Source organism: Carcharodon carcharias, chromosome 8, assembly GCF_017639515.1.
Source record: "Carcharodon carcharias isolate sCarCar2 chromosome 8, sCarCar2.pri, whole genome shotgun sequence".
In the NCBI taxonomy this organism is placed as follows: Eukaryota; Metazoa; Chordata; class Chondrichthyes; order Lamniformes; family Lamnidae; genus Carcharodon; species Carcharodon carcharias.
Window position 1 is genome coordinate 68745045 of NC_054474.1, and position 12111 is coordinate 68757155.

The 12111-nt window shown below is 39.5% G+C and overlaps 1 protein-coding gene and 1 non-coding gene across 4 annotated transcripts in view; both read right to left on the bottom strand.

Moving 5' to 3' along the window:
• LOC121281592 (matrin-3-like) overlaps positions 1–12111 on the bottom strand; it is a 67773-nt gene that overhangs the window by 21023 nt on the left and 34639 nt on the right. For all 3 annotated transcript variants that reach the window (XM_041194593.1, XM_041194592.1, XM_041194591.1), the window contains exons 4-9: positions 9793–9831; positions 8690–8787; positions 6965–7002; positions 3970–4104; positions 3548–3679; positions 206–349 (exon numbers count right to left, since the gene is read on the bottom strand). In XM_041194593.1, coding sequence (XP_041050527.1) covers positions 206–349; positions 3548–3679; positions 3970–4104; positions 6965–7002; positions 8690–8787; positions 9793–9831 — 586 coding nt within the window. The remainder of the gene's footprint in view (positions 1–205; positions 350–3547; positions 3680–3969; positions 4105–6964; positions 7003–8689; positions 8788–9792; positions 9832–12111) is intronic.
• Positions 10307–10471, bottom strand: LOC121281622. Its single transcript, XR_005943885.1, has one exon. It is a non-coding gene; the product is annotated as a U1 spliceosomal RNA (small nuclear RNA).

Sequence of the window (12111 nt, forward strand, 5' to 3'; positions counted from 1 at the left end):
ACTCAATGCTCCTATAAGAGAAGATGGGCAAGAGGAATTCCATGATGGATTAATTACATAAGACTCTGAATAGAGTGGACTTAATGGGTCACAGGCATATTTTCAGTTGTTTCTTAAGCACTTTTAATCTTCTTTGTGTATTTTTTGCACTTTGCGTACAACTGAGCCCTTCATCTCCCTTAAACAAAAATACTTATGACAGTACCTGGTTCCTGAGTCTCATCACAATGTAATTCAGCACTTTCCCAAAGCTAGTACCAATTTTCACAATATCAGCATCTGAGTAACCAGAGGGAGGGAGGTTCTGGAGGAGTGCCACCCTGCCACCACTCCGTTCTTGCTTTTGCTTCTGGCGAGATAAAAACCGTATTACAGACAAAGATTATAATTTAACTGCTGAACTTTCATTTAAAAAAATGATTCCTTGTAAGGTAATGCAAAGTACTCTCCTCACAGAAATTTTCTTCACAACAGTTCTTATCCATTAGAAGATATCCACAAAGACCAAACATTTGTGCTCAGTTGCAGTCCACATAATCACTCAGTTGATGCAATCAACATGACAGGTCATAGGATCATAAAATCTGAAAGAGGAGGAGGAGCAGGCTATTTGGTCCATTGAACCTGCTCTGCAATTCACTAAGATCACAGTTGATCCGATTGTGGCCTTAAATCCACTTTCCTGCCTCCCCCATAGCCTACTATTGATCAAAAAGTCTGTCTAACTCAGCCTTGAATATATTCAATGACCAAGCCTCCACTGCTCTTTGGGGAAGAGAATTCCAAACACTAACAACTCTCCAAGGAAAGAAATTCCTCCTCATTTCTGTCTTGAATGTGAGACTTATTCTGAAACTGTGTCCCCTGGTTCTAGATTTCCCAAGAGAGAAAACATCCTCCCAGCATCTACTCTGTCAAGACCCCTCAGAAAATTATATGCTTCAATAAGATCACTCCAGCCAATCCTCTAACCATGCTAATATATTACCCCTAACACGTTGAGCTCTTTATAACTTGTGCAGAAATCTTTTATATAGTACCTTACTGAATGCCTTCTGCAAATCCAACTACACCTCTTCTACTGCTTTTCCATTATCCATCCTGTTTGTTACAACCTCAAAAAAAAAGTCAAATACAATTTCCCTGTCACAAAACCATGTTGAATCTGTCTGATTGTATTATGATTTTCTAAATGCCATGCTGCTTCCTCTTTAATAATGGGTTCTAGCATTTTCCCAGTGACAAATGTTGGACTAATTGGCCTATAGTTTCCTACTTTCTGCCTCCATCTTTCTTGAATAGTGGCATTACATTTACGATTTTCCAATCTGCTGGGACCTTTCCAGGATCTAGGGAAGCTTGGAAGATTATTGATTATTGAATCAATACATCCACAATCTCTGTAGCCACTTCCCTTAAGACCAGAGGATGCAGGCTATCGGGTCTCGGGACTCATTAGCCTTTAGTTCGTCTAACACATTTTCTCTAGTGATCGTGATTGTTTTAATTTCCTCCCTCCCTTTTGCCTCCTACTTTTATACTATTCTTGGGGTGCTTTTTGTGTTTTCTACACAAAGATAGTCTCTGCCTTTTCCTTGTTTCCCATAAATTCGTCAGACTCACCTTTTCAGGTACCAACATTCACTTTAACTACACTTTATCTTTGGAGTTCAGTTAGCTCAGATGGCTAGTTTATGATGCAGAGTGATGCCAACAGGACAGGTTCAATTCCCATACTGGCTGAGGTCATCCATGAGGCCTTCTCAACCTCACCCCTCGCCTGAGGTGTGGTGAACCCTCGGGTTAAACTCACCACCAGCGGTTAAACCCACCAACGGCTGTCTCTCTCTAATGAGAGGGCAGCTTATGGTCTTCTGCGATTACGGCGACTTTCTAAGTGCCATCCTCTGTTACTTAAACTCAGTTCAGCTACATAAGATACCTGGCAAGTGGACTCATGGGAAATTAACTTGTGTGGGAAACCTCTGTGTTAGTTTAAGGAGAATATAGAAAGGCTCTTCATTTGAACATTAGATTTAAAAAATACAGAATGGAAAATATTGAGGAAAATTTCATTGGTTGCATTTTGCTCACTTGAACACAAAATACCTCTAAGGTTGATCAAGGTCCCTGAAACTGCCAAAAACCAAGAACCTTGCTTGATGGGAAACTGGGAGTTTGTGCCAAAATTTGAAATGCACCATTTATATTAATATACCAGTTTTCGTATCAGCTTAGCTGTTTTGATTGCATGTTTGCCCCCCTCTGTCTGTCCCAACAGAAATTAAATATTTCATACCCATATTGCTACCCTACATTATTGGCTTGTCCTTTCTCTTTAACTTTTCAATGCTCCTCTCACATGAACTCCCCCACTACGTACCACTGTTTATTTTAAAGCCTTCTCTACAGCCCTAATAATACAATTTGTTGGTCAGGTGAAGGCCATCCTAACAGTACAGCTCCCTCTTTCTCCAATACTGGTGTCAGTGCCCTATGAATCAAAATCCATTTCTCTCACATTAATCTTTAAGCCACGTATTCAACTCTCCGATCTTATTTACCCAATACCAATTTGCTCGTGGATCGGGAGTAATCCAGAGATTATTACCTCTGTGATTCTGCTTTTTAAATTTCACCCCTAGCTGCTCGTATTCCCTCATCAGGACCTTTTTCTTGGTCCTTCCCATGGTGTTGGTACCCACATGGATCACGACAACCACATCCTTCCCCTCACGCTCCAAGTTCCTCTCCAGCCCCAAGATGCCCTTAACCCTGGCACTGAGTAGGCAACACAGCCTTCAAGATTCACACTCTCAGCTGCAGATAACACTATCTATCCCTCTAACTATACTGTCACCTAGTACAACTACATTCCTTTTCACTCTCTCCAACTGAATAGTTCCCTGCACCACAGTGCCATGGTCAGTTTGCTCACTCTCCATGCAGTCCCTGCTCTCGTCCACACATGTTGCAAAGACAATGAACCTGTTGGACAACTGTAAGGGTTGAGAGTCCTTCATTGCTGCCTCTGGACCCCCAAACTTGATACACTTACAGTCACACCCTCCTGTCCCTGACCAAATGACCAACTTTGAAGTATCTAGTCTAAAGGGTATGACTGCCTCCTGGAACAATGTGTCCAGGTTTGCACTAAAAGGTCATGGGCTGGCATTATTTTGCCTTTGTGGTATATAGGTGGAAAGAACATTATTTTTTCTAGGCAAGCCCAGATAAATGCACAACAATGCAACAAAGTGGTGGGGAGGTCTCCAATCTGAAATCCAATTAATCATACAGTTGCAAGAATTAATGAAGGCTTCACATTCAATTTATTTTCTGTCATGTTGGGAGTATATGTTTTCAATATTTAGCCTTCAATCATTGTCCAGCCAGAGACTGGGGAAAGAAATCAGCATCAATACACAAATGGCAGTAAGGATAGAACTGAATAAACACCTTTTCTGTACTGATTTTTAATGGTGGAAAAACACTGGGGGAAAAACATGTCTGAAATATTCACCAACAGATTTTCCAGTTTAGTTACCTTCAAATCTATCTCCTTGTATTTGTGAGACATGTCCACGCGAACCCTCTTGCCATAAAGGGTTGCTGGTTTCATACTGTAAAAGGCGACTGCTGTTTGTGCTTGCGCATTTGTAGCCATTTCCACAAATCCCTAAATTTGGGTTTTAAAAACAAAGTTCATAGTTATGACTCATACAAATTCTGTGCTATCAAAATAGTCATGCGCTAGAAGTACAAACAAAAATTATGGAATCCAAAAGAAAGGACAGTGAAGTCCAAAAATGAAAATCAAACTGACATGCATTTGGGGTTCAGCTTTAAACACGTTTGAAACCAGATAAGCAAGAGTCAGGTTGTCACCATCCCTCAGTTACAGCATCATTGGACTGAATCTGGTTTGCTAATTTCTCTTTATAGAAAAGACAAATTTATTTTACTCACCTCACTCTTGGTATTTAAAAGTAAATATTTTGTAATGATGCCAAAAGGTTGTGCGAGTTTGAGGATATCTTTCACTTTGCATTTTCCTTTCGGTAATTCTGTCATATGAAGCACTCGGCCAGGTTCATCCAATGGCTTTTCAAAGGAAGAACAACATAACAGCTTATTTGAACTTACAAAATATTCCATCGTAAAGAAAAATTCAAAACTACTTTTCCCTTCAATTCTCAAGCTCAACAGACACGAGGAACAAAAAAAGGGCTGCTTTAACTTCATTTGGCAGCAGCAGCATTTCATTTGAAGATTACAACAAACAGAAGAATTTTAAAAGCTTTTTCACTCTAAAATTTCTTTTGGTATAGGTATTTGGGATTGATAGATTAGACATGGAAATGTTTCCACTTTCAAGGAATCCAGAACTCTTGTAAGACATGTACTAAAAAATCCAATAGGGAATTTAGAAGATTTTTTTAAAATCCAGAGTGAAATTCACTACCAAAAGGAGTAGCTGAGGTGAGTAGCACAGATAAATTTAAGGGGAAGTTTGATAAATGCACAAGGCAGAAAGAAATAGGAGGTAATTTTAATGGAGTTTAATGAAGGGTGGGTGGAGGCTTGGAGGAGCATAAACACTGGCATGGGTTTGTTGAGCCAAATGGCCTGTTTCTGTGAAGTAATTTGTATGTAACCATATGATATGCAATTGTTTCCTTGAATTCTGGTTAAAATATGGCAGAAAATAGCATAAAGACATAATGCCAGTTTGAATCACAGCATCATTAAGAGTGTAGAATGAGGCCATTTGCCTCACCAAGTCTGCATTGGCTTGCTGAAAGAGCAATTTACCTAATCCCAATCCACTGCCTTATCCCCGTAACCTTGTACCTTCTCTCTTTTCAGGTTGCAATCCTATTTCCTTTTCAATACCTCTATTGAACCTGCCCCCAACACCCTTTCAGAAGCTTGTTCCAGGCTCCAACTGCCACCCAGGCGAAAAAAATTTCCTCATATCACTTCTACTCCTTTTGCCCCCTATTTTGAATCTGTGCCCTCCAGTTCTTGATGTACTCTTGAGTGGGAACAGTTTCTCACTATTTACCATGTCCATGCCCCTTAGGGTCTTGAATACATCTTTCAAGTCTTCTCTCAGCTTTATTTTCTCCAATTTAAACAGACCCAACCTCTCCAATCGATCCTCATAGCTACAGTTCTCATCCCTGGAATCATTCCTGTGAATCTCCTCTGTACTCTCTATAATGCCTTCACATCCTTCCTCAAGTATGGTGCCCAGAACTGGAAGCAGTACTCCAGATGAGGCTTAACTAGCGTCTCATAGAAGTTTAACATGACCTCCTTTCTACTTTTGTACTCAATGCTCCTATTAATAAAACCTAGGATATCATATGTTTTATTAAGTGCTCTCTCAACATGCCCTGCCATCTTCTATGACTTACATACATATACACTTGTCCCTTTGTTCCTGCACCTCTTTTAGAGTTTCTCCCCTTATTTTACACTCTCTTTCCACATTCTTCCTGCCAAAATGAATCATCTCATATTTCTCTGCACTGAACTTCATCTGTCATTTGTCTGCCAATCTACCAATTGTCTATGTCCTGTTGAAGTTTAAGACTATCTTCATCATAGTTGACAACGCTTCCAATCTCTGTATCATCCACAAATTTTGAAATCATGCCCTGCACACCAGTCGATGTCATTAATATATATCAAGAGCAAAGCTCCCAACACTGACCCATGGGGAACTCCATTACAGACCTTCCTCCAATCTGAAAAACAACCATTTATCACTACTCTGTTTCCTTTCACTCAGTCAATTTCTTATCCAAGTGCCTATTTTCCCTTTTATTTCATGAGCTAGAATTTTGCTCACAAGTCTCTTGTGTGGCACTGTATCAAAAGCCTTTTGAAAATCCATATACACCCCATCAACAGCGTTGCCCTTATCAACCTTCTCAGTTACCTCCTCAAAAACCCCAGCAAGTTAGATGAATAGGATTTTCCCTTCATGAATCCATGCTGGTTTTCCTTAATTATCTCACAACGTCTAAGTGACTATTGATTTTGTCCCAAACTGTAATTTCCAAAAGTTTCCCTACCACTGACTGGTCTGTAGTTACCAGCATTATCCTTGCACCCCTTTTGAACAAAGGTGTAACATTGCAAATCTCCAGTCCTCAGGCACCACCCCTGTGTCTAAGGAAGATAATCACCAGTGCCACTCTCACCTCCCTTAGTGTCCTTGGATGTATCTCATCCGGTCCTGGTACCTTATCTATTTTAAGGTACAGATATGCTTTCTAACACATCCTCTTCCTCATTTGTAAATTGCTCCAGAGTACCAGTTACCTCCTCTCTCACCTCAGCCTTGGTCGCATCCTCTTCCTTTGTAAAGACAGATGCAAAGTACTCATTTAATACCTCTGCTACTTCTCCTGCCTCCACATGCGAGTCTCCTTTTTCATCCCTTTCTTTTACCACCCTTTTATTATTTACATGCTTATAAAAAGCTTTGGGATTCCCTTTTATCTTAACTGCTAAGCGCCTTTTATGCTCCCTCCTTGCTTTTCTGATTAGTTTTTTCACTTCCCCTCTATACTCAGCCTGATTCTTCATTGTATTTTTTTTAACCTTTTCATCTACACCTCTATGTCTCTCATCATCCAGGGTGCTCTGGATTTATTTGTCCTACCTTTCCCTTTCAAGGGAATATACCAAAGATGGCAAAACTGTTTGTATTATTAGTCTAGGATCATTATACACTAAATATTTTTAAGCCATGATCTTTGCTCAACTGGATTTTCTCCCTCCCTGTGCCTTATTTTAATTTTTTTTCATTTTTTAAACATTTGCATCATTTGATCTTTTGAGCAAGAGGAATAGTTTCCCCCAATCCCACTAAAACAGCCTAGAAGACCTAGAGCCAATGGAATTTTTTGCCTGACACTATTCATACTGTAATGAAGTGAAAACTGACCATGTTTCGTTTGTTCTGCATTTGACCTTTTCTGTTGCCTGAAAAACACAAAACACATCATAACGTCTGATAAGATACAACTACTTTTACATGCTGAGGCATTCAATTTTTATTTTTTGATAGCAAGAATTTAAATATAATCTGTCACATAATAGCTAGCACCTACCAATTTCAAACAATTCATACAGCTCAAAAGTTTAGATATCAAAACCAGGGATTCTAGTCGCAACAAGACGACGACACCAAGTAGAGTGCATAACTCCGCTTCGCTGTGTTAACTCAACATTTATGACAATTACACAGCTCTTGAGGCTTTTCCCTACCTAGCTAATGATCTCTAACTACAAAGCTGAAAAGGAAATAATTTTGTTAAGAGCTCCATCTCACTGAGGAGGCTTCAAGCCAAACCATACCCAACAACCTACCTTCAGTGGCAGAGGTAATAATTCAGCTGCAGCAGTGTAAAACCAGGCTGCATTTATACATAACAATGCTACAATAACCTGGTAGAAATGATTGCCTCAAGTAGCTACCTTGTCAATAACTTATTAAGTTATGTCCTCAAGAAGCTATTGTGATATCCTATCCGTTTGCATAGGATACATAATATATGCAAGGGATTGACATAAATTGATAATGATCAAATTTTGGCAAGGCTCAAACTTGCATAATGTATTTTGGGAGTGAAACTATTTCATTTACACATATACCTTACACAGTCATTAAATGAACATGACAAATTGAAAAAGTTGCTTCAACTTTTTTTTAAGGCAGATCCTTATGTCTCATGACTACATATAATCAGGAAATTAAATAGCACCCACCCCCCAGGTTCAATGGTTCAGCAGGACTTTTCCATAATAACATTAGCACATGACTCTCAATGTTTGGCTAAAGATCTTTCTAATTATGTTTTGCAAAGATGTCCCAACTTCTAATACAAAATGAGGCAAAATAAGGCCTGATAAAATTATTGGACTACAGACTGTATCATTAAATGAACATGACAAATTGAAAAAGTTGCTTCAATTTTTTGTGAGAATGCAAGTAACTCAATTATTCCCTGCAAAAAAACCTGCAAATCCAGTTGATAACTGAAGATGGCAGATAATCAAGTTTATTGGTAACTCCCAACTCCTGATCTCATGGCTGCTCAAAGCTGAAACCCAGTAGTTAAGATGTGGCTAAACTCTACTGATACATTTCTGGATAAAGAAACCTTCACTGCATATTCACATTTAATAGTGAGACTAGGGGGGAAAAATCATGTTACACATAATAAACCTAGCAATTTCATCTGAATTAATGAGCAGATTTTTCAATCGTGTCAATACCATGCCAATCTCACCAAGGCCACAGTAGTAACCAATAATCTTTTTGTTCCACATTTTTCACAAAATTGTTCCAAAAAACTTGCCCACAACGAATTAAACTCTGTGGAGTACAAGGGATGGAATGTGCTTTACAGTGCTGGCATTTGGAACTTTTTTTTTAAAAGACAGGAAATTACTAGGTAGGCGTGCAAAGCTATTTTTGGCAGACAGTCACTGCCAGGCCAACTGTTATGCATCTGATAGCAGCTAATTCAGTGTTACTGCTAAATACTTGAAAAGTTGTTTAAGGTGTAATGCAGTGAAACAACTGTGAACAATAGGATGAGCACACACAAGAATTTCAGTTCTGATCTGCCAATATCATTTTCAGACAAGATCATTTTATCCCAACCTCCATGAGGGTCCAGTGCATCCAGCTGTCTGATGGCTGCAAGGAGCGCTGATGCAGCATCTGGAGCAATGCTGGTCTGTCGTGCAGATGGATTGGTCCTACATGGAACCCAAAGGAAAAGCAAGCTTAAAATGCAAGTTGGATCAATTTACCAATTACGAGTTGCAACATATCATTTTCTAACCTATGCATTAGCAATGCAATCAAACTAAGGGTGTTTATAAGCAATCAGCAGAATGAGTGCAGAACTATTTCCAAAGTAATAAGGTCAGAGAGTCAGTTGTATTGCAAAAGCAGAGGCTACATCATGCACCTAGGTCATTCTTCACATTACCACTTCAGTTTAGTTCACTCTTAAGCTTAGTTTTTACATGGTTTTTAAACTGTCATAGAAGCTCCATACAGAGGGGTGACCTAATAATATAGATCTTTAAAATTATGAAAAGTATTGACAGATAGCACACAGAATGCTTCCACATGTGGGGAAGAGCATAGAGGTCATTAATATGAGACAGTCACCAAGAAATCTAATAGGGAATTCAGAAGAAACTTCTTCACTCAAAGAGTGGTGAGAAAGTGGAACTTGTTATCACAGCGTGGTTGAAACTAATGCTATTAATGCATTTCAGGGTAGGCTAGGCAAACATATGAGGGAGAAGGTAATAAGAGGGTTACACTGATAGGTTTAGAACAGTAAAGACAGGAGGTGGCTGGTATGGAGCACAAATGCTGGCATGGACTGGTTAGGCTGAATGGCCTTCATCTGTGCTGTATGTCCTACATACTTATGTTGCCAGGTAGCCATTGCACAAAAGTTTCTAGATTAACTGCAACAGGAGAGGTGGTGAAATGGTGGCAAGTAAGGCAGTGATCAGCAGGCATCCTAGCACTGATTGCATGCGTGATGAGCATGTCTCCTGCAGTTGTGGTGGCAGCAAGTGGGGCCTTTTACTACTATAGTGCCTTTGGAATGAAATATACTTTTGCAATACAGGTGAAAGAAAAATGCAGCAACTACAATATTTTAGTAACAATACGCGGAATGAGGTCCTCACAAACATGACATAATTACCCAGGTATCACAGGAAGCAGTTTGAATTTACCTTGTGGTGGGTACATCTTCTGGAACCCATTGTGGGTAACTAGAAATAAAAATAAAAAGAAGAATCTGTTATGTGCACATTACCAATCATCCCCCCAATTCCATCAACCACGGTCAATGATTAAAATGCATACAAGTTTGAAGAAGTGTATCCATTTCTTGGCATTTGAGGTTGAACATTATTTAACTATTAATTTGTGCTGCATTTGAAACAAATTCTTATAACATTATCGCCCTGAATCAACATCCTGGAGGTTGCCATTGACCAAAAATTTAACTGGACTAGTCACATAAATACTGTGGCTACAAGGGCAGGTCAGAGGCTGGGTGCTTTGTGGCGAATGACTCACTTCCTGACTTCCCACAGCCTGTGTACTGTCTACAAGGCACAAGTCAGGAGTGTGACGGAATACTTTCCCCACTGGCCTGGGTAGCTGCAGCTCTAACAACACTCAAAAAGCTTGATACCGTACAGGACAAAGCAGCTCGTTTGATAGGCACCCCACTTTTTTTTTCAGAGGCAAACATGAACGCAGTCCCCCACTACCAAAACTATTGCAGTCAAGTATTTCGCACTTGGGTACATCACAGGTGCCATAACACCCGGAGTGCAATGGAATAGCCTCATACTGGGAGCACCACCATCACAGTCATTGTCTCACCCACTGTTGGTAAAGGAAACAATTAAAGGAGTTCAATTGCTAATTATTGGTTAACAACCTAAGTACCCTTGGTTGTATAAAAGAGATAACGGGTGAGACAAGTTCTCTCTGTAGAGCTTTACGCACTAGAAATAAAACTATCTGATGGAGTCAATCTTGGTCTCAGTCCTAACTGCCAAACTGCTAGTGGAGCTGAACAGTGGTAGCAGAGGATGGTTACGCCTTGTAAGTAAAAAAAAATAGAAAATAAGCTTTCTTCGGACAAAAGACTGTTTTTGGAGTTAACTTTAAGAGCAGTGTGTTTTGGGGTCACTCAAAAAATGGCTAAATCAAAATGTAGAGTTTCAGGATATGTTTACCCACCAATGTTTTCTGACAGTGAACCCTATAAGCAATGGAAGAATGAAGTAACAATGTGGACACTGGTTACATCCTTGCCAAAGATAAAACAGGGAATGGACTTGGCACTTTTGTTACCACAGAAGTAAAAAAAAAAACTGCGAAGTATTTTTGCAGTTGGAACCTGACTATTTGAAAATGGACAAAGATTTGGAAACATTATTAGATTTCATAGATAAGATCTATCAGAAGGATGACTTATTAAGTGTTTAGGAAGCGTAGTCAGATTTTGACAAATTTAGGAAGTTGGAGGTTAGTTCCATTGAAGCTTACATAGCGGAATTCAGTAGACTATATGCAAGATTGCAAAGTTCCATCTAAGAATTCCCTAACAGTGCTGGCATTTAAGTTACTAGACTGTGCCAGAGTTTCGAATATGGACAGGTTTCTAGTTTTGACAGGAGTTAAATTTGCAGAAAGACACACATTGCTAGAACAGACGTCAGGAGCTCTAAAAAAATTCCTCGGAAAACATTCCTTTCCAGCAGCGTTCATGGCGCAAATGGGTATTTAGCAGGAAGACAGAAAATGGAGGATACAATGTTAACAAAGATGGCGAGATTGTCTAGAAACAGGACTCAAGCATCTGTATAAAAGGAGATTTGCAACTGGAAACCACGAGGACAGAAACTATTGACAATTGTGGCAGGAGAAAAGAATTGGGGAATTACAACGAAAGGATGAATTCTAGAAATGCGCAGGATGCGGTCAGTGTTTTAGGTACGATTCAAAATACCATTATGCAACGATCTGTCCTAAATGATATAAAACAAAACAGAATTACCTGGAAAAACTCAGCAGGTCTGGCAGCATCGGCAGAGAAGAAAAGAGTTGACGTTTCGAGTCCTCATGACCCTTCGACAGAACTGTCGAAGGGTCATGAGGACTCGAAACGTCAACTCTTTTCTTCTCCGCTGATGCTGCCAGACCTGCTGAGTTTTTCCAGGTAATTCTGTTTTTGTTTTGGATTTCCAGCATCCGCAGTTTTTTTGTTTTTGTCCTAAATGATATAATGTGTTCGAAATTAAACATGAGACAGAAGACTCAGAAAAAGATGAAGATATTGACCAAAAAGAGGACACTGGATTAGTTACAAGAAGTTTCAGCCTGGTGGTGGAAGTCTTTGTTGCAGAGTCCTTCAAATATGCAGTGCTAGATAGCAGATACACATCTACTGTGTGTAGAATAGGCTGATTAAAATGCTACCTGGACTCCTTAAATGACAAGGTTGAATGAGGTTAAGGAATTTGAAAGTTCCA